This window comes from Anopheles gambiae, chromosome 2, assembly GCF_943734735.2.
Source record: "Anopheles gambiae chromosome 2, idAnoGambNW_F1_1, whole genome shotgun sequence".
Classification (NCBI taxonomy): Eukaryota; Metazoa; Arthropoda; class Insecta; order Diptera; family Culicidae; genus Anopheles; species Anopheles gambiae.
In genome coordinates this window covers 21,276,431-21,297,594 of record NC_064601.1, presented here as the reverse complement: position 1 = coordinate 21,297,594, position 21,164 = coordinate 21,276,431, and the positions used below count along the sequence as shown (strand labels likewise).

The 21,164-nt window shown below is 46.2% G+C and overlaps 6 protein-coding genes across 6 annotated transcripts; 2 read left to right on the top strand and 4 right to left on the bottom strand.

The window, feature by feature from the left end:
• Positions 1-59: 59 nt before the first annotated feature.
• Positions 60-658, bottom strand: LOC133390931 (protein Abitram). Its single transcript, XM_061641756.1, has one exon. The coding sequence runs from the start codon at positions 656-658 to the stop codon at positions 80-82; it is 579 nt and encodes a 192-aa protein (XP_061497740.1). The 3' UTR covers positions 60-79.
• On the bottom strand, positions 60-1,097 carry LOC1273507 (COX assembly mitochondrial protein 2 homolog). The gene is made up of 2 exons (XM_312490.5): positions 887-1,097; positions 60-813 (listed from the first exon to the last, which is right to left on the bottom strand). Exons 1-2 carry the CDS (start codon positions 965-967, stop codon positions 655-657), a joined length of 240 nt encoding a protein of 79 aa, XP_312490.3. The 5' UTR covers positions 968-1,097; the 3' UTR covers positions 60-654.
• A 224-nt stretch (positions 1,098-1,321) lies between these two features.
• LOC1273508 (Golgi SNAP receptor complex member 1) lies at positions 1,322-2,710 on the top strand. Its single transcript, XM_312491.6, has 4 exons — positions 1,322-1,549; positions 1,650-1,924; positions 2,015-2,307; positions 2,392-2,710. Exons 1-4 carry the CDS (start codon positions 1,531-1,533, stop codon positions 2,492-2,494), a joined length of 690 nt encoding a protein of 229 aa, XP_312491.4. The 5' UTR covers positions 1,322-1,530; the 3' UTR covers positions 2,495-2,710.
• A 45-nt stretch (positions 2,711-2,755) lies between these two features.
• On the bottom strand, positions 2,756-5,021 carry LOC1273509 (tetra-peptide repeat homeobox protein 1). Its single transcript, XM_312492.6, has 3 exons — positions 4,668-5,021; positions 3,287-3,691; positions 2,756-3,218 (listed from the first exon to the last, which is right to left on the bottom strand). The coding sequence occupies exons 1-3, from the start codon at positions 4,677-4,679 to the stop codon at positions 2,928-2,930; spliced, it is 708 nt and encodes a 235-aa protein (XP_312492.6). The 5' UTR covers positions 4,680-5,021; the 3' UTR covers positions 2,756-2,927.
• Positions 5,022-9,754: 4,733 nt separating this feature from the next.
• LOC133391796 (tetra-peptide repeat homeobox protein 1-like) lies at positions 9,755-11,181 on the top strand. The gene is made up of 3 exons (XM_061648126.1): positions 9,755-9,848; positions 9,915-10,552; positions 10,645-11,181. Exons 1-3 carry the CDS (start codon positions 9,825-9,827, stop codon positions 10,958-10,960), a joined length of 978 nt encoding a protein of 325 aa, XP_061504110.1. The 5' UTR covers positions 9,755-9,824; the 3' UTR covers positions 10,961-11,181.
• Positions 11,182-13,700: 2,519 nt separating this feature from the next.
• LOC11175681 (larval/pupal cuticle protein H1C) lies at positions 13,701-14,380 on the bottom strand. The gene is made up of 2 exons (XM_003436081.2): positions 14,268-14,380; positions 13,701-14,119 (listed from the first exon to the last, which is right to left on the bottom strand). Exons 1-2 carry the CDS (start codon positions 14,277-14,279, stop codon positions 13,808-13,810), a joined length of 324 nt encoding a protein of 107 aa, XP_003436129.2. The 5' UTR covers positions 14,280-14,380; the 3' UTR covers positions 13,701-13,807.
• Between the last annotated feature and the right edge of the window lie 6,784 nt (positions 14,381-21,164).

Sequence of the window (21,164 nt, the reverse complement as noted above, 5' to 3'; positions counted from 1 at the left end):
ATTACAAGCTCTACTTCGCTAATTTTCGGCTAACATCATACTTTTTTTTTAATCCAACATTTACTCTTAACAACAAGCTTTATTTCTTTTCGCACATCTCGCGGTACGCTTCCTCGCTCAACAACTTTTCCTTCAGCACGTCACAATGCTCGATCTTGGGCATCACTATGGCTACGTAGCCTTCCCCGCTGGTGCGCATCAGATCCGGCCGGCTGACGATACGCTCATTTACCTCCACCAGCTTCCCCTGCACGCACGATCTTACCTTATACACGCTGCCGTCCACGCAGGTCACCAGGGCGAGCGTTGAATCGGCCTGCAAGATCATTCCACCGCTTTTCTTCCGTCCCGACACCTTGTTCTCGCTGCGGTCGAACTTGCCCACCTCGAAGCTAATGCTCCGAATTCCCTTCTCAAATGCGACATGCTCCTTTGCTAATCCCACCAGACAGATGCGGTTGGAGTGGAACAGTATCTGCTGCGGTTCGTCTGTCTTGTTCGGCGGTACGGAATACAGCTTCGTGTAGAAGCGCTCTACTATCGATGGTTGATTTTCGATGAAATCGTTTAAAATTGACGGGACTTTTACGCCGCAGATTTCCTGCGTTTCCGCCTCGTACCAGTAATCTTCTAAGGTTGGTGCCGCCATCGTTATCATCCCTGATGTTCTCGCATGAGCTGCTGGACACGCTTCTGCTTTTCGAGTGCTTTTTCGCGATTTAGTTTCTGTCTGGTTTTGCGTTCATTCCGCAAGCACACTATCATTTGTCGGTCGAGATCATTGCAGATGCCGAGAAACTTGGCGAACTTATTCTGCGGAAAGAAGCAACATATTTTGTGGTTATCGTGGCTTGTGGACCCGGCCTGGAGCCATCCGAAGGCTTACCTCAGAGTGGCACTTTTTTAGCTCCTCGATGATGAGATTGCATTCAGTTGAATGTAAATGCGGGGATAGATCGGTATGCATTCCTTTCTTGTTAAGAAAAGAGACGAGTTAAATGCAAACACGAAGAGTTTTACGCCGATTTTGGCACCGAAAAATTACACAACATTGGGCAGAACAGCATTTTTCACTGATTTGTTGTGACAGAACAGCCGGCTGCGTTCAGGGCCAGTGAGGAGAAGGTCGTACCAGGCAGCCATATTGGAATATTCAATGACAGTTTTGAACTGCGCTTTTTCCGCGGTTAAATTTACAGATAGAAACGTATTTTCTACCACTTGCAAATAATTTATAATTAAAAGTATTTCATTTCGTGGATTTTTATACATTTCTGTTAAAAATAGCGTGCAAATTTGTCAACTGAATTTCATTCAATTCAAACGTGTACCAACCTTTTCGCTGACGTTTCGACAATTCCTCTTTGCGTGTGTCATCCGGTGTGTTTACGTGCCGAAGTTAATGAATAAATAAGACCTCACAAAATTCCAGTGCTTCGCTTCGGGACGAAACAATAGTCGATAGATGTTATTTAATGTTTGATTGTGTGTTGAAACCGTTCACTGCAAGCAACATACGACGGCAGCAAGATGGGAACGGAATGGGACAGTAAGTGGCAGGTGGCAGCAGCCGTACGGTCACGAAGTACACGAATGGTAAACAACGCTTTCACGCACTGATATCGGAACCGCTTTCTATTTTGCTGCAGCACTACGGAAGCAGGCTCGCCATTTGGAGAACGACATCGACATGAAGCTGATCGCTTTTAATAAAGTCGGCGTGGGGGCGGCCAGCTCCTCGGTTGCGCCGACGGGCAACACGGACACGTCCCCGCTGCTGGGGGACCATGTCTTCGAGTCGTTGTCCCTGGAGATAGAGCAAATGCTGGACAAGCTGTCCAACATCAACGAAAAGATGTCCGAGATACCGAACAGCGGGGCAGCGGTAATGCATGTGCTGCAGAGACATCGCGAAATACTGCACGTAAGAGCGCGTTGTCCGATCGGATTTGATTTTTTTAAAACTCACCCCATCTTTGACTGACCTAATGATACACGTATTTACTTGCTTTAGGGGTATCGGCAAGAGTATTTGAAAATACAGGCCAACCACACAACACGAATGGAGCGCGAGGAGCTGTTACGGGGGTCCGGCCTGGGGACGTCCTCCCCGTCCACGTCCGGGCTGAGCCGCAGGGACATGTACCTCAAGGAGAACACCCATCTGCACAGCTCCAGCTCGCTGGTGAACGATCAGATCAGCATTGCCATGGAAACGAAAGAGCACCTAACATCACAGCGGCAGCATTTGAAACGATTCCAGACGCGCATGCACGACATTTCGAACCGCTTTCCCCTCATATCCAGGTAGGTGGCAAGAAAATTCTGTCCCTCTGCCCTGTTCGTTCCACTTGTGGCCAATCTATTGATGCACTCTGATCTCTTTTGCAGCTTAATCCAACGAATTAATATCAGGAAACGGCGTGAATCGCTCATTCTCGGTGGCGTGATAGCGGTATGCACAATCTTACTGCTGGTGTACGCGTTCCACTGACTTCCCAACTAACGCTGACGCTACTAAACTAAAGATATCGCTGCTAGCGCATTTTTTAAATCATTCTTTAACCTTTTTTTTTTGTTCGAAAACGAATAATAGTGCAGTCAAGAGAAGGAAAACAAAAGTTTGTTCTTACCCCGGCAGGTGTCTGTTGATCGATTTGTGTAACGATTTGTAAAAATGGCAAATAAATAATGTGATATTCTTAAATAATTCGCGCTATACGTAAGTAAATTTTCAAAAAATCATACTTCAATGTTTAAAATTTAAAGCGTAGATAAATAATTTATTCGTATCAATTATCCTACCTAGTACCTACTGCACGCATATCGTGCCGCGATCGTTTCAGGACAATCTTAATAGATTTATATTTGGTTGAGTAGTTAAAAGTAATCGTCTACCTTAGCTTAATGCAAACAGTTCTACGCATTTACCACAGCTTCGCGGTAGCCCATGGGTCCGGGGCAACGGCAGCAACGACGGGCTTTTCCACGACGTACGGCGTATGGACGGGCACGGGCACCGGCTTCGGAATGGCAACCGGGACCGGCGCCGGGACAGGGTAGCCCACGTGCTTAATTACCGGCACAGGAACGGGATGTGGCACGGCCACCGGGTACGGACGATCGACTGGCACCGGGTAGGGTTTTTCCACCGGTACAGCATACGGTCTCGGGATGGCCACTGGGTACGGACGATCGATCGGCACTGGCACGTGAACCTGGATCGGCCAGCGAAAAGGGAGGGTCAGATAAGATTGACTAACATGTCACATACACACACACATACCTTCACTGGCACTGGATACGGCTTCTCGACCGGCACAGCGTACGGGGCCGGTATGGGGATGCCGACCTTCTTCGTTACGACGGTGTGCGTGTGCGCATGGGATCCAAGGTACGGACCGGCAAGGGCAGGCACAGCAGCAGGGGCAGCCAGTGCTACGGCCGGTGCAAATGGATCCGCGGCAGGCAGCAGATGCTGATGGACGTGATGGGCAAAGGCGTGACCGTACACGGGGGCGGCCGGCGCATAGCCACCGAAACCAAAGATGCCTCGCTTTTCCTTCTTGGTGCCCAGCTGCTGGAACTGTTCGTCCGTCGGTGTTAGCTGCTTCGTGTTTGAACTTTCCACCGCCCTGGAGCCTTTTTCCGTTCCCGCGTACACCAACGCTAATGGAAGGACGAACAGTACCTGTATGGGGGTAGGGAGGAAGAAGAAAATGAATTTCGGTGAAACAAGTGTACTATTTCAGTGTAAGCAATTTTTATCCCTTACGACATTGGAAACAATGTTCTTTTCAAGGAATAATTATGATTTTTTCAAAAGAGAATTTTCAATGGAGACTGTAATATATTTCTTTTGCACCAAACGCACCGAACCGAAGGATAATAAATCGTCTTCAGCCATCCGTAACACGGATCGCTCGGCTCATGAACGGTGGAAGAGAGAGAGAGAAAAAAAGTCGTTGCATGATTATTCATAACCATCGAAAGTAGCAAGCTAATTTACATCGTGTGGGTCATAATTCTTCGCGCCAAATGAACGCTTTTTTGGTGGAAAATCACTTTCTTTTGCGTTCACTTTCATTAGGGCCTGCTGACAACGATAAAACGAATTTTTAGAAGCCAGCCAGGTCGCCTGGTTGTTGATGATTGATTTATGTTGTTTTTAAACGCGGAAAAATGGCTTCTTTTTGTTTTACTTTTACCTTGAACATTACTATAAAATTGAAACAATTTCGAAACATGTCTTCTTGCATCTTATGATTAACGATCATTCCAAAAGTCATTTACAAGAAACTGGAGGGGATTTTTAAAGCACCCCTTGTAGTCCTTTTGTTGAGTAGTGGTGAGTGGAACTACTAGAAGGATCACTCTCCTGAACAGAGTAGAAGTTATTATTTAAGAGGACTTCTCCCCCCATCTAACCAAGAGTGTGCGCGAAACTACTCTCGATGAGGATCGAACCAGGACCGAGCTTTACACAAACCGACGCACCAACCACTAGACCACCGGATAGTCTCATGCTTATAGCGGTACACATTCGAACACACTCAAACTAGAACCAGCATGATGTGCTCGTTCAAATGCTTCTCCATTGCTGTTTCACATAACTGCTCTTGAAAGGATACCCAACCAACACCGACTGTAGCTCGTTTGTCACGTACCAAAAGCTTCATTTTCGCTCCTATCACGCTGTGCAGTCGTTCTCACTCGCAACCGAATTTCAACCACTTTTCCACCGTTATCACGCAAAACTAGTCTTGCTCTTCACCGTTTCGCACTAATTGAAGTAATTCGTTCGATCCCACAGGGAGGGCACAGTTTACGCTTGTTCGTTCTTCGGAAGGAGTTTCCCCTACGTTTCCTGCTTTATCACAGTAGAGTCACTCTATACCGCGGGAACACTTAATAACTTGGAAGTCCTCGGCGAATGAGACACGGCTCACAGGCTTTCCCTCGCGGCAGCACACCTTTTAATCGAAACGTTCAATCGCACATTGATCGCTACCCATCCGATTGTCCGAAATCTTATAGTGAGCCACCCACGCTGCCCCACCCCCAACAGGAAGGGATGACCTACGATGTAATGTGGCCAAACTAATTGTGCCTGGCAATTGGAATGTGTTTGTAATGTGTGGCGGGGAGAGCTTTTCATTGAAGGGAGGGAGTGCGCATAACAATGTTAGGCACCGGAATGCGATCTATTATGGTGCGGGAGAGGTTGAGGTTGGCCTGGGCTTGGTGCAGGTGTCAACCGGACTTGTTCGAACTTGCGAAAACTGTCAACCGATTCGCAAGGGGGAAAATGGGGTTCTCCTCCGTTACGGTTTGGCAATCCCAACTGGCAGCCGAACCGGATGGATGGATGGACATCGGTTGCATCAAAACGGTCGTTAGCTTGCCCCGGAAGGTTTCCCTTCCCCTTTCGCCGGTAGAGGGCGGGTGTGGAGCAACCGCGATAATTGGGCACAATTAATCGAACACATTCCTGCCTTTGTGGAGCATCGCTTAAACATCGCTGTGAGATGCACTTGACCCGTTTTTGCTGTGGTAAATGTTTGCACTTTGCAACTCGACCCGTGGCAATATGAGATTGCATGTTATTCAATGTCAGGCAGGTGGATTGGCTTTACGCAACCACCGCTTTGCTTAACAAATTGAATAAAAACAGATAAATCAACTAATAAAGCAACTTGATCTTATCAATGTAAAAAATAAAGTCAAAACGAACAACAGAGTGCAACATTGCGTTTGAGAGGTTCAATAAAGAAAGGTTCAACATTGGATAGAAGAAAAAAAAAAGACAAAATCGACATTGTTCCCGGCAATGTGCGAATGCACCGATAGCATCCTTTCATTTAATATTCACGCTGTCGGAACATCCCTCCCGACGCTACCGATCGACACCATTAAATCAGGCCACGTGGAAACGCAACCATTTGCAACTGACATTCGTGCCGAGCTTCCCGCGGGACTGTTGTTTCTGCTGCTGCTTCCAGCTACCTCCTCATTACCCACCCAAAGTATGTGAGCTTTTCTTTATCTCACGTGCAATATGCAACAGTGCACGTCACACAAACGTAAAGTACGGCCTTGAAAGAGGGTTCTTTTTGTGTTGTACCGCTTTTTTACAGCATTGTAATATTTCCCCCCTTAAAACCGCTCCATCGACACATACTTTATTGATCAAAGGACTACACCATGCACCAGACCTCGAGACCTCGCATCGTTGCGCGTGGCTTTTCATACTTCAACTATTTGTCACGCCACATTGTATAGTGGGCCGGGTTTTACCTTACCGGGCAATTAAATTAACAGTATTCTCTCACGAGGGTGTGGGAGGTTTTTTTGTTTTGTTTCGGTTAATTATATTTATACGCATTGTCACGCGCGGCACGCAATGTGGCCAAAATTGTCGATAAACGGGGCGGGAGTGTGAAAAGCAATTGAAAATTAATCATTATTCTATCGATCTCATCCCCTTGGGGAGCTGGTGGTGAATATGGTATAGCATTAATTATTGCTTGATTAAAACGTGCACCATGCCTGACTGTTGAATGCAAAATTATTAAATAATAAATTTAATCATATTAATCTGTACATTAATTGAGAACGAAAGAAAGAAGCATTTTACATCAATTAATTTGTTGAAATTCCATTCAAATGCCATTCCGTGTGATGCAATCCAGAAAAAAAAGAAGTGCAAAAATGCGTGTCACATTTAAAACAGAATTTGCTGCCCTGCCTGTCACGGCGGCAATGGAGCCATTAAAACATTCTTTATCCCTAACCACACCATAATTATTACGTCGCTCAAAGACAAACGAACATTAAAAAAACTTACATCAAACAAAACATCAAACACAGTTCAAATCGAAACAGGAAGTGTTTGTCGTGAATGTACTTGTGGCCATCATGCTGCCGATGTTGTAATCGCCGGCATTGCGCCGGCAATGCGCGTTACCCGATCGAATTTTTGTGTGTGCGTGCGTGTGTGCGATTATGATGGCGCAGTATGGCGAAGGTACCAGCAGCAGCACCAGGTGCGATATCTTGGGCTAGGCGAGCGGAATGCACAAAACCCTGCAAAGGTGATCCCACTTCAATATGGTTCCCACTTTCACTAGGGACGCGGCGACACTGGTTCCCCGTAAATGGGGGAACACACAGACAGACACAGGGGACGTTGGGACGTGCCGCGACCGATTGAACGTCATCGAAAACGATTTAATTTGTTAGTGATTAATTGCGAAACAATTATGCGACGTGACGGTACGGGGCAGGTTGGACGAATCCATATGTTTGTGTATGTGTGTTTTTTTGGGAAGAGAAACTTTCGTTACAAAATATTAATAAAAAAATATGAAAATTTTGAATTAGCTTGGAGCTAATTTGTACAATATTGTAAGCCCTTTTTGTCAGTAAATATTTTAAACGAACTGGTTCTGCTTCTTAAGCAGCGTAACAAGCGAAGTCAGCCACGGACTGCCATAAGGCACTAATGAGCTTGGCGGTGCTCGCTCCATACCGAGGCTTGAGTCCATGGAGGGAATTCTGTTGATTGAAAAAACTCATTGATTGGGAGAAGAAACTGGAAAGTGGATCGAAAACTATTCAAATATGGTATAGTCTCATCAGCCAGATTTGTTAATTGAACAAAAAAAAAGAAGCAAAACTGCAGTTATACAATACCGTAATGAGGCTTTTAATTCTGAGTCCAGTTAAAATCTAAATCGAAATGTAAATTGGATATTTACACCAAAAATCAATTTGTGACATTGTTTTAACTCAAATCAAGTAGTAATAAGGTCACTGCAGGTAAATTAGTAAGTAAACACCATTAAATAAGTAAAATTAACAGTTTCAAATCTCCGTTTTGTATCACTATTTGTATTGATATCCACGCTCAATTAATCGCACAATTGATGGGGCGATACTGTCATTTACCCCCCTCCACTGTTGTATCTGTGGCTGAAACAAGTTCTTCTAAAATGTTAGGGACTTATTCTACTGATAACACTTTTGAACACACTTTATATCTCCTGACCATTCTTCATATTCCTTCATTTGGAAGCTATACCGAAGCTAGCTACCGTTTCAGCACGAGACACAGAGGAGCGCAAATCAGGGTGGCCTGTTTGAATTGGTTTAAATGAAGAATCGTAGCCATTACCCAACTGAAGATACTTCTGGTCAATTATGCTCTAATTATCGATCAGAGAAGAACAAGAGCGCACTTGGCAATAGTACGACACGAGCGGCGTTCAGATTACACCTTTTTTTTCGTATGAAAGTCATTCAAGACTGCGTTATTTCGATGAAACTTATTCGATGTTGTATTATTTTACAAGAAAATGATGCTTAAAACACAAAATGACACTTTATATTGCGAAAATATCAACGAGAAACCCCGATTTGTTCAATTGTAAACTACGCACTACGAGCAAAACGACAGTAGTAAACAAAGCATTTATGGTATACTGCGATGTTTGGTGCATCAAAGGTTAGTTGTACCAAAAATGGACATACAAAAAAAGGCCAATTTTCTATGTGATTTTGGAAAATTTTGATAAGAAGTCGTAAAATAACTAATATTTTGCACCAAAATGATGATTTTAAGATAAAATTAAGGTTAGATGTTTGAAAATCGCTAATATCCTACAGAAATGTTGAAATGTTCATATTTGAAATGAAAAATCCTTCCTTTCGTGGTTTTAGAATGCAAATAGACTGTTTAAGAGCGAAAATAGCGTTTGTTATAGCCATAATTGGTGCTATAGCCACAATTGGTACGCTTACCCTAATATACATTTTAACAATTGAAACAACTAATCCAAAGATACGAATCGTTCGCAATAAGTTCCCTAGAACATTCTGGACTCTTCCCACAACTATGGTCTAGCTTGGGATCGTGCCGTAGTACCGTGTAAGGCTTATTTGGCTAAAAGCCACATAGATTACTGTTTTTCGATGTAGGATGATGTTAAGGGAAAAGTAAAGGCTTCGTTTTCTAATTTCCCCCTGAAAAGCCATTCAACCCACTCCAGAAAAAAAACACTAGCCAATCCACTGCATTGTGCAGCACACAGGCAACCCCATCGATAACTCGGGCACTAAGTCAACAGGTTTGTGCGGTGCTGCTGCATACTTTGTCACTGGCGATAAAATTTCCGCAACGGCAGCTTCATTCACAAGCCAAACTACCAGAGCAGAGCGACCATCTGGAACGAGAGGGGCAACAACAACAAAAAATGGCGTTTGCGAACCGTACGCGCATCGATCGCTAACGCTCATTCATCCCAATACGGGAGCTGGAAGCTGGTTGGAGAGGGGCAATGGCGATATGACACAACCCTAGTCCCCTGGTTGGCCACAAACTAGTCAAACCTGGCCAAACCCTTAATAGGGCAGGTCCACGATGCATCTGCGGATATGTGGCGGGTATGTGGAGCCCGGTTTTTGTTTTTGCTATCATGCCACGATGTCCACCAGCACGGCGGACGGATGGATGGGTTTCGGGCAACGCCGATAAGCCCAGCGAAAAGGGCTGTGCAGTGCGCCGCGGTGAACCATATGGTGAAAGATTCGCCTAATTGGAGCGGTTATGACACGGCCGCGCTCCCGTTTAGTGACAGGAGCCGTAGTCGCGCGCAGCTTCCGCGTTGCGGCCGGCTTGCCCAGGCTTTGGCGTTTGTTGCGGTTTGATATAAAAATACTTAGCCGGTACAGTTTCGTCAGTAGATCAGTGGCACAGTTCGAGGAGTTTAGTACTTGTGTTGTAGTAACCGTGCGCGGAAACCGGGCCAGACCAGCCAGACGAGATGAAGTTTGCCAGTGTGAAGAAGGTTCGTGCATTGAGAAAGGACGTTCTTGGGTCGCAGTTTAATCGTTCATCGTTCGCTCGTTTGCAGGTGTGCTGTGTTCTGTTCGTTCTGGCGATTGTCAGGGTGCACGGTGCTGCCCAGCGGGAAGGTACCGAGCATCAGAAGCGTGCGATCGGGCACGGGTATGGATTGGGGCTGGGGCTGGAAGCTCTGGCTGCACCGGCCGCCCTAACAGCACCGGCTGCCATCGGCGCGCCGCTCGGTGCGTCCATTGGTCCTATTCTAGGACCATCGATTGCGGGCCCGATCGGACCGACGCTTGCCGGACCGATCGGAATTCCGGCGGGATCGATCGGACTACCGGCCGGGCCAATTGGACTTCCGGCGGGACCGATCGGACTGCCTGCAGGGCCGTTCATTGGGGGAGCGTTTGCACCGGCAGCTCTTCCAGCACTTCCCGCTCCCGGGCCAGTGTTTGCACCCGCTCCACCGACCGTAGCCGTTGCACCGACGGTAACACGCAACATACTGACCACGGTGCAGCAGCCCGTCCCCGTACCCTACCCGCAGCCCGTGCCGGTCGATCGTCCCGTACCGTACCCGGTGCACGTGTCCGTTCCAGTCGATCGTCCCGTCCCGGTTCCGCACCCGGTAGCCGTCCCTGTTCACGTACCCCGACCCTACCCGGTTCCAGTTCCGCAGCCGTATCCGGTCACCGTCACCAAGTAAGTGTCCAAACACTCTCACCCACGTGACTTGTAAAACCGCGTCCACACAACACTTACTTCATTCTAAACGCTTTTTTTTTCTTCTTCAGAACCGTACCTGTACCGGTGCCCGCTCCGTACCCGGTGCATCATGCCGTCCCGGTACCACAGCCCGTCCCGGTTCCGCAGCCCATCCCCGTACCGCAACCCGTCGCTGTGCCGCATCCGGTCGCCGTGCCGCATCCGGTGGTTGTACCGGCGCCCGTCCCCACGCTGCCCATTGCTCCGCTGCCCTCGTACGGGTACGGTGGGTTCCTGCCGCCCTACTACGGCAAGGTGTACGGCGGTGGCATCACGCTGCAGAAGGTGTACACCGGCCACCATCACGGGCTCGGGCTGCTCGGGCTGAAGAAGTATCTCGGCTAGATGGAAGGGGAGTTTTGGACGGGGAGGATTATTGTAGTCATTCCAGGTGTCATACCGCGCCGAGAACGTTCGCCGTGGGTTTAGACTGTCCGTAACGAGTATGCGTTATTGAGCTTAAAGTAGGACACGGCGAAAGGAGGAACGCATTCCGCGGGAGGAAAGAATTTCGTTTTTTACCTGTGTAATTTTACCAAATAAAAGTTGTTTGCAAGGTGTGTCGGTCGTACCGACACATTAGTACTTTAACTATGTGTGTGTAAGATGTGTTAGAGCTTGGTTGGCCACATTCCGAACGATACATTAGGAATTTCTGGAGCATCCTTTCCAGATAACAACGTTGTGACATGTTCCCGTTAAGCACATCCGTTTCATCTACGGCAATACATCATTATTGTTATTAATTTCGGGTCTCCTGTCTCTAGTATTCGTGGCAGTGTTGAAAATTAATTGAAACAATTAACAATTCAAAACGTTTGGTTCAGAGACTCATGCATGAACAAGACTAACTTTTTACAATTAATATCAAGTGACAAATTATACCCTACAGTCAGTGACGGAAAAGCAGCTTTAAACCATCACAATTGTAATGGCTTGACACTTTCCAGACAGAACATAAGGTATGCTAGTTGTACTACTTATTCAACTCGCAAGAGTCATACTGCTTATTCAACTTATTATTATGCTCAGTTGGGCCGGTCTGGTGGTACAGTCGTCAACTCGTGCGACTTAACAACATGTCCGTCATGGGTTCAAGTCCCGAATAAACCATACCCCCATACGGTAGGACTGACTATCCTGCTATGTGTAATCAGTCGTAGGACTGACTATTCTCCTATGTGTAATCAGTAGTAAGTCACTGAAAGCCAAACTCACTTCACTAGTGGGTACAGGCAGGCCTTGACCGACAACGGTTGTTGTGCCAATGAAGAAGAAGAAGAATTATGCTCAGTAAAATGTATATACCTATCACTATGCTTACTTACTTCACTATGAGTATCAGCAATTTTTAGGAAAAACCGACAAACAAAAACGTTCAAATTAATAACATGAAGAACCAGGACATTGTTGTCAATTATAGAGGTTTGTCGGCAAATCAAAAAGATTATAAGGTGTTTGTGTACTTGGGCGTAAGGCAAGTTGTATTTCTGCATCCTGAAGAAACATTTCACCTTAGTAACAGACAATGGAGATTGCTTGAATGCTCCATTACTCTCATAACAGTGGCGGATTTAACCCCCCCCCCCCCCCCCCCCCCCGCTCGACACCAACCGTGGGGCCTCCACTGCTTTTAACGCTTAGGGCCCCACCCTAGATCCGCCACTGTCTCATAAGCCTCTGAACCTTTACAACCACGAGCAGTTGTGCAGCACATGACGTTCGTCTGGCTTCTGTGAACTGGTCATGTTAGAACCATGGATCTAGACGGTCCAACTCGTAAAGGTCTCTTAGAACAGAAGGGGCGTGGCAGACATGGTTTTGAGGTGGCAAGACCGGACCGAACCGGAGAAGATGTCCGTCTTAAAGACCGGAATTAAGGTTTGTACAGATGAAGGCACGTGACCGTGAGCGGTTTCCGACCCTCCTGCAGCAGTTAGTATGAACACCACAGTAAACATCACATTGCATACTTTCAGGCGCTTTCAGGAGACTCACTGTGCGGTGTCGCAAGTGACATATTTAGCCGGCAAAGTCTTTAAAAAAATAAAAATAAAAAATTAGCCGGGGTGTGGGGCAAGATCAAAGGTTTACAGTTATTTGAACAATTTTCTCAATCTGCAAAGAGCAAACTCAAGTGTTAACTAACATAGTATTCAAACACAACAAACATTGGAAAGCGAACGCTCGCGCTTTAATTCGTACACACCATGCTAATGCAGAAAAGGAAATAAAACAAGTTTGAACACCAAGATCAAAGGCAGTTGTGGTAGCGAAGGAACAAAAGTAGTTATACCAACTCCTATTGAATATGTGATTAGCATTGAAAGTAGCGAATGTAGCTGATAAGCAGCTTAAACGTCCAACACAATTTAGCCACTTTACATGCAGAGGCTTTTGTGCGATGCTAACATCTACGCAACGGCAAACAGCAGGTTAAGTAATCTAGTTTTACTCGCTTTGTTACTGGCTCCTGTACTGCCAAAGCGGCCATATAGATCGAGAGGATTAGTTAACCGACTGCAAAAATGTGTCCCCGATGCTCTCATACTGTCACAGGATATATTGTGCCGTCGTGAGATTCGGTTTAAAGCCAGCAAATTATCTTGCAGGGTGAATGGAATTGCCCTTTTGCCATCTTGCCAAGCAGTATATTGGAAATGTTAAATTATGATTCATTTCATGTTGTGTCCTTGTCTGTACCTATACGGCTGCGAATGTTTCCAGCAATTTCCAGTTCCAATTTCCTTACCCTAAAAAAGGGGAAGTCAAAAGGTCAAAAGGATAAGGAATTAATAATAGAAAGTGATTAAATTGTAGCACGTGTTGTTTTTTGGCTACGGCTGGTGTAAGCTCTATGTATTGCAAAATACATAGAGCTCAACCGCGAACGAAACGGTGCAAATAATATACTAGAAATTGTAATAATTTAGCCCCTTAATTGTTTCTTTCGGCTGGGAGCAAATGTCGACCTAAATAGTATGCATTACATGATGAAAACTGATGAATTGTTATCAGTTGAGATGAAGAGCTATGAAGGTGATAATTCTCATTCTTTCCTCCTACTAAAACAAAATTGAATTGTTGTTTTGTTGTTGTTATTTTTTGTTTATTTTCAGCTAAACGCAACACACACGCATAATGCTAGAGTTGGACGCTAAGAGGCAAACGGTGGGTCCGGCGATTGCTCGCTTAACGACGGTGCAGGGTGGAGTAGACGGCGCTGTGGTACAGCGGCGCATGGTAGGCGGCGAGCGGCGCATGGTGCAGAACCGGCGCGTGGGCAACGTACGTCTTGGCGATCGGGGCGTGGTACGCAACCGGGGCAGCCACCAGCGGGGCCGAGTGAGCGATCACCGGTGCGGGGGCAACGTACGAGTGCGACACCACGGCCGGGGCGTGATGGTATCCCAGACCGAAGTGAATGCCACGCTTCGCCTTCATCGACTCCATCGGCTGATCATCGGCGTAGACCGAAGCGACGAGCACGAGCACAGCGATAGCCTAGAACGAACGAAAAGTCACACCCAACAGTCACTAAACTGATTCAAACCACTTCCCAGTCACCGGCGTATGCCCACAGATCCCACAGGAATCCTAGCGCTGAAGTATCCTGAAGTACTGCCACACTTCGATTACGTGAAACACTCACCAAGAATTTCATTTTGCTGGTTGGGGTTGTTTTTGCAGGTTGATTGCACGACGAGGGCCTAACGAGTGCAGTGGTTGAGCTGTGCGAGATTTATGATACAGTCTGGGGCTGCCGTGCGTGCCTTTTATACTTCGCACGCACGCACCAGCTCTAGGACCCCCACAGACACACACGCACACGCACAGTTACCCCCAAAACAGTTGCCCGCCGAGTCGGAAGGTTGCGCCCCCTTTCAGATCAGGCCAGTGACCGGACCGGATCGCATGATCGAAAGGGACAGGTCACGGTGGGAAGGAAGGTGGGCAGGTCGAGCGCGATTACTCTGCTCAGTTTGTCAACCGACCTGGCGGTCTGTCTGTGTCTGTGCCCCACAGCTCCGCCACCCTACCAACAACTGTAGCAACAAGTTCGATCCGAAGTGTGGTGCAGCAAATCGGTGGCTCCAAAACGCAATCTTGCAACGCTTACGCGAAAGGGAACACCGTTTAGAAGTGTAACGGATGCCGACGGATGCGATTGTATGGGAGAAGGGTGAATGCAATCCCGACAATTGTGTACCTTCTGCCCCACCTGCCCATAATTAGGCTTCCCTTAGCTTCCCGCGATAGATTACGGATTTGGGGTTTGTTAAAATGTATCCTTCATCGTTTGGTCGCTTTCGCCCATCGGGCCAGCACCAAAAGTTCGCTCGCTCGCTGAGAAGATGGTAATGAGTTGAAAGTTTCAGTGTGTGATAGAATTAAGTTCTTATCAACCCTGCCACTTGCTCCAATGGTTTCTACCTCAGTCCCGGACCTTGCGAGGACATTCGGGGCAGATGTTGGCGGTGTGTTTAAGCCGAGGTTTAAGCTGCAACAATCAGGCACCGTATGATGGGGTAGAGTTGAGCCGCTTATCGTTTACGCTGCCGGCAGGTTGAAATGGAGCAGGATGAAGCTGTTAATGGCAAAAGTTGTCATCGCTGCACAAGGCTCAACGGGGATGATGGTTCGATTGTTGGGAGCATCATTTTATCGATTCGTTCACTAAAATGTGATGCAAAGTTGACGCCTTGACGCAGTTCGATCCTAGGTGGGGCTATGTTTAACATATTCAGGCGTGTTTTAAGAATGAAAAGTGTTATTATTTGATTTGTACCAGAAATTGATAAATACTTCATTCTGTTCTACAAAAAAGGAGTAGATTTTCGTCATACTAACACCGCAAAGCTAATGTAATAAATTTCTTCAATAAACAAATACATTATTTTTTGTTATATTCGTATTGCTTCGTTTTCAGTTGTTTTAATTACATTTTTTTAATGTTTGATCGAAATAGTGAATGAAGAAGACAATCGGATATTTTTGCATTCCCAGCATTTTTCAATCCAAGTGCGATTGTTTTTACAAATTTTAGAGCATTTTGGAGCACAAACAAAATCAGAATTAATCAAAGGTTTACATTTTACTTTTAGATTTTTGTTTAACACTTTTCAAAATTTGCTTGAGATTCATGTCTTCTTCTTCTTCTTCTATTTGGCGTAACGACCTACGCGGACATGTCGGCCTTCACAGGCTTTCAAGACTTAATTCATTACCACACAGCCGGATAGTCAATCCTTGCTAGGGAGGACGGTCCATTCTAGGCTTGAACCCATGACGGACATGTTATTGAGTCGTTCGAGTTGACGACTGTACAATTGGACCGCCCATTGGCACATCTTACTGAATTTAAAAGAGCGTATCCAATTATTTCACAATATTAAATTATACATTTAAATGTACCAATGAATTGTGTCTAAGAGTTTTGATATTAAAATTCTCAATTAATTGCACAATGTAAGCAATGATTTTTTGAGATGTGTAATTTTCTGTCCAATGGAAATTAAAATTATGAAAAATGCTTTTTACATTACTACAAATACTACTATTCCAATGACACCATATCTTTAAAAGTCATTAAATTAATTGTTACGATCAATCGGATCACTTTTTCAACCCATTGTACTGAGAAAAAAAAGACCTTAAAACATGAATTCTATGTACAAGTTACATCCAGCACGGCTTGCAATCTCTGATAAGAGGACGTACAGCCAGTTCGTGCATCACTATGCGTGCGAGCCTCCAAAACAGATCGAGCGCCAAGAATGTTTGTCCTGTCCTTTGAAGACGGATACGTTTGTTTTGCTTTTGACTCCGCCTTTCCATCCATCGCATGCGATGCCGTGTTTGGTGAGGGCATGTTTTTTTTTGCTCACCCCGTCACACCGACAAAGCTGCCAACTGTCCGGCTTAGATGCACCGTTTACGGTAGTTTTAGTAGCCGCACGTGAGCTGCATTGCTGACATGATCGTGCGAAAATTTCATTCCAAGTGCACACACACAGGCACACAAACCTCTGATGAGATGATACGGCATTTATGGGAGTCGTAGTTCGCATAATGCGCAGAAACCCCCCCCCCCCCCCTACAACATGGAAGTCGGTCACTTGTTACAAAAGCTTTCCTTCAATTTGGGTATGATGTCGCTCGGTCTGATCCGCAAGCAGTGGACTGAATTGTTTAACGGACGAGCTACAAAAATAACCTTCCCGCAGTAGCAGCAGCCCCGGCACTACCGGCAGGATAGCAAGCTAGCTGGCTGACATTGACCTTAAACCAGCTCCGTGTTGTTTTGTGTACGGGGTGCAGACACCGCCATCAATCAGTCCAGCCCGGGCCGAAAGCGATTCCGACGAGAAACACGTTTTCTGGCACAACAAACGGGAGACGCAAGCCTCCCTTTTTCGTGTGTGCCCCAGAGCCACACAATACCACACAGACGCGCGCAGAGTCCCTGGAGTGACATTTACATGCTCTACAAAGCGCACCACAAACGCTACCGATCAGCCTTTGGGGACCCACAAGACCGAGATGCGCGATGCGTCTGCAGGGCACCGGCCGCAACCTTCCCATTGCGCTACGGTTCACTGTAAAAGGGTGTTTACTTCGTCTTGTTGTTTTGTTCTTCCTCCTCTTGCTCACTTAGCTCGTTGATTGACATTCGATAAGTGATCGAAGTGATCGATTCGGACGATATGTGCTCGCTCACTAATCACCCCAGCGATCAGCGGGCCGCGATTGGCTGTTGGCCGGCGCAGCAAACCAATCGTTTCGCAATGGCCGCGAACGCATTTGTAGCGACGCGCGTTACACCCCAAAAAAGGACAAAACGCAACTGATAATAACCGCATGGAGCGAGGGGTGGTGGTTTGAGGGCGACGAGGGAAAAGCTTAAATCAAAATCGTCATGAGTCACCGCCAACAATCTATTGTTGACTATCAAATGTAAATAAAGTTCCCCCCCTCTGCGCCCAGTTCCTTTCGGCAGACTCGCACCAGACCCATTCTCCCAGCCAGTACCGGTTACGAGAGCGGGGGCTTGTATCACCCTCCTCACAACCTTCCCACAACTGGGTGTGGGCGGAAGGTGTGTGTGTGTAAAGGGTATCAGTATGATTGAAAACACGCTGCCTGCACTCGCGCACTCTAACTGTATTTGGAGTACGCGGTGCGCACCAAACAGGTTCTCGGTGAGCAGGGTATGATACGCGCGTGTCAGTGGCACGCACATAAGTGCTGCCAAGCCCCGAGACATCTAGGCCCAGCATCGGGCGGGTTGGGGCAGGGCAAGTGTGTGTGTATTTTGCTCGCTTGCGCAATGGCAGTACGCGGTACGGCAGACAGCATTTCAGACGCACCACCACGTGCGTCACGTGTTTTGTCTGGGAAAATCCACTTGGAACAGGCACGCCGGGTCGGGCGCGAAACCAATGCAACCCTCGGACGCTGTCTAGAATGTGCCAGAATGTTGGTGGGTCGGTTTTCGGCCAGCACAGCAGGGCCATCTGAATGGCACAGGTGCGCAGCGGGACGAACCGTTAATGAAGTGCTAGAACAATTATAAAACGATTTGTCAAGTGTAATTCAATCAGCCCAGTATGGAGCATCGGTGCGCGCTGGACCAAACTTGAAGGATGTGGCCATATCATCCGAGGGCGCCCCATGTGAATCGCAAAAAAAAAACAAAAATCGGTTGGTGAAGAGGGGTAGGAACAGCGGCTGAGACCTTTCGTAAGGACACACCGGTTGGGAAATGGTGCGGCGAGGTTATGCACTTCGATCGTTGCCAATCGGCCAATTGCAGCAAACATGATCTCGAAGGGAGAAACGCCGAGGTACCTCGGGCAAGTGTTGGCGACCTTTCAACGACATTTTCGTCGCTGCAGCTTGTGAGAATGACGAGGCTGTTCGAGTGGCTGTGTGTGTGTGTGTGCGTGCACACGTGTACGCGGTACGATAGAAAGCACTGCATCGAGAACCGCCCATGGTGGGTCGATCGACACCCGCTCCCCTGCAATTGCCCTACGGGGGAGCCCTGACACGTGTTGAAACGCGTGCGTGAGCTACTTTTGCTTGCTGTTAAATTACCGAAACAATTAACCACCATTCAGCTTCGGGACCGCAGAAGGTTTAAGCCTGCGGGAAGGATGTGTTGTCATCGGTGCACCAGGGGCGCATGAATGGTTGTAATTCTGTTTCGTTTTATTTTGGGTCAATAAAACTATATCTTTTTCATATTATTCAATTGTTCTTCCAGAGCAGAAACTCGGTTTTGTTTGCAGGACTCCTGTAACAGTGTGGTAAACAACTGCCCTGGTGCTTTTCATCTGCTTGGTTTCGCAGATAAACGCCCAAAAGTATGCAATTGCGTTTGTGTAAGAGTGCAAGTTAGCTCCGTCATGTTATGTTTGCACTATTTTAAGATTTTACTTCATGTTTTTGATCCATTCTGAATGTTTTGCATTTCTTGACAACTTTTTTCTTGACTTCTTGATTTCTTGACTTTTTGCTATAATATGAAAGACTAAAGGTTTACTTGCAATGTGACAAACGATGCAAGTTGAAACGAGGCAAAGAGCTAAAATCCAATGAAAAAATGTATTTCCAGTTTTCAGCTCCTAAGAGCCTGCTGACTTAACTGATACCGAGTAGCTAGTTAAATAAATAGACGATTACAACGAGAAGTGAGAATTGTTATTTTCTACTTTTTGTATTTTTAACATGCAAGATAGTACTCTCCGAAGTTATGCGAAATGAATCCCAACATGAAATTCTTGAACCAAACAAAGTGCATAATTTGCAAAAAAAAAAACGAATCAACTTCAACCATCAGCTAGGCAACATAGCCTTCGAATGTACCGATATGTTTCGCGATTCTAGGAGTTTGTTCGATTCTCGACTTAGTTTCACTCCGCATCTTGAAAACATTGTGAAGAAAGTTTCATCAGTAAGTAGCCTTAGACAACCACCGATCGTTCGTCATCGATCGGTCTTCAAAACCACCTGTATTACACTCCTAGTCCGTCCTTGACCCATTTTCCACGACGGGTCTGATGGCAAGCACATTCGATAATTCGGTAATCCAACCATTGATGGTGAAATCTCGAATATTCGACACCTTTCTATCGGTATCTTGACCTACTGTTTGGGCTTTTTCTCACAAAAATTCAATTGATTCTCTCATAAATTGCTTTGTTGTACTGTATGAAATTAAACCCATATTTCTATTTGCTACATTTGTCAACAACAAAACATTGACGTCAATTCGCGCTCAGATTGTTTGTTCAATTGTGTGTCGAAATTGTGCGTACTCGCGGTTTATATTCGCACTCATCATCGCCTTTTCAACATATTCTACTTCCAGCCAGTGCACAGAGATGAAGCATCTCGCAATCTTCCTGCTGGTCGCTGCAGCCGCGCTGATCGAAGTACAGGGACAGAGTGAACCATGCTTGCTGTGGATGAAACCGCGTAAGTAAAGCAGTGCTTGAGTTGTGATATTTTTCTTCCTGCTTAGCTGAAATTAAAACGCATTGTGCCTTATTTTAGAGCCAACGTGTCCCACTAACGAACGATACACGTGCTGCAAGCCATGTCGCGAGTCCACATGCCTGTCCACCGGATTGCTTCCCAAATGTGCTGGGCCCTGCAAAGGAGGATGTATTTGTAAAAATGGCTACATACGCGTCATAAACAATGGTAGATGTGTTTTACCGTCGAAATGCTCCAGTAGTTTCCCATTTAAATTTTGATTTCTAGGTTGATCAAGGCGATGCTTTTTGGTTGGAGCAGAATAAAGCCGTTTTTCAGTTTTCAAAATGCAAACCGAAAGCATTCCTTCCCTTTTCATTTGTGTGGGTACGATGAATTCAAGCACCCTGCACCATAGCATTCCAGCAGTGGAACGTTTCATTTCTCGTCTGATCGATCAGAAAACGCCTCCCGCACTCAATCAGTCGGTCGGTTCCGCCCGGGGAGGTACAATTATTTTTCACCTTAACATCTAAATCCCCACCATTGCCATTGGAGGCATGCCTTGTCATTGGTAAGGTGCTCATCACGCATTGATGACCCATGCTGAAGGGAACGGAAAAAGAGGGACAGAAAGGTGGACAAAGACAATGGAGGAGTGCAGCTTTACGTCAATTGTACAGTCCCGTATCGATAAACGAGAGACCGACCGACCGAGGTGGAAGTCCGAACGGCAGCTTTATGGACAACTTGACACTGGCTCAAAACCCCTAGTGAATGATGGAATGCGAGTATTTTGCGGTATGTTTGGGTTTTTTGTCTCTTCCAACGGAGACGATTATTTATTGGTTTTTGAGATGTTTTAAAGACGTCGCTGGCAGGTCTATTAATTTGGAGGAAAAAACCTAAAATGCAAGAATTTACAAGTAAAAAATAAAGTTAGAGCTAAATACTTTGTTTGGTATTTTTGAATTTCCCTTTATCCCACAAAAGTATCAAGTCACAACCCATCAACGCACGAAACAGTTCTCCTTCTTTGCGATCCTTGAGTTACCCCGCAAGCGGC

Excerpts from the sequence above, each read along its gene's own strand:
- LOC1273508 (XM_312491.6), top strand. Across the intron at positions 1,925-2,014 it reads GACATCGCGAAATACTGCAC|GGGTATCGGCAAGAGTATTT; the intron begins GTAAGAGCGCGT and ends TACTTGCTTTAG. Across the intron at positions 2,308-2,391 it reads CGCTTTCCCCTCATATCCAG|CTTAATCCAACGAATTAATA; the intron begins GTAGGTGGCAAG and ends TCTCTTTTGCAG.
- LOC1273509 (XM_312492.6), bottom strand. Across the intron at positions 3,219-3,286 it reads CGTATCCAGTGCCAGTGAAG|GTTCACGTGCCAGTGCCGAT; the intron begins GTATGTGTGTGT and ends TGGCCGATCCAG.
- LOC133390931 (XM_061641756.1), bottom strand. The coding sequence starts at position 658 with ATGATAACGATGGCGGCACCAACCTTAGAAGATTACTGGTACGAGGCG.
- LOC133391796 (XM_061648126.1), top strand. The coding sequence starts at position 9,825 with ATGAAGTTTGCCAGTGTGAAGAAG. Across the intron at positions 9,849-9,914 it reads AGTTTGCCAGTGTGAAGAAG|GTGTGCTGTGTTCTGTTCGT; the intron begins GTTCGTGCATTG and ends GCTCGTTTGCAG. Across the intron at positions 10,553-10,644 it reads TATCCGGTCACCGTCACCAA|AACCGTACCTGTACCGGTGC; the intron begins GTAAGTGTCCAA and ends TTTCTTCTTCAG.
- LOC1273507 (XM_312490.5), bottom strand. The coding sequence starts at position 967 with ATGCATACCGATCTATCCCCGCATTTACATTCAACTGAATGCAATCTC. Across the intron at positions 814-886 it reads TAAAAAAGTGCCACTCTGAG|AATAAGTTCGCCAAGTTTCT; the intron begins GTAAGCCTTCGG and ends TTCTTTCCGCAG.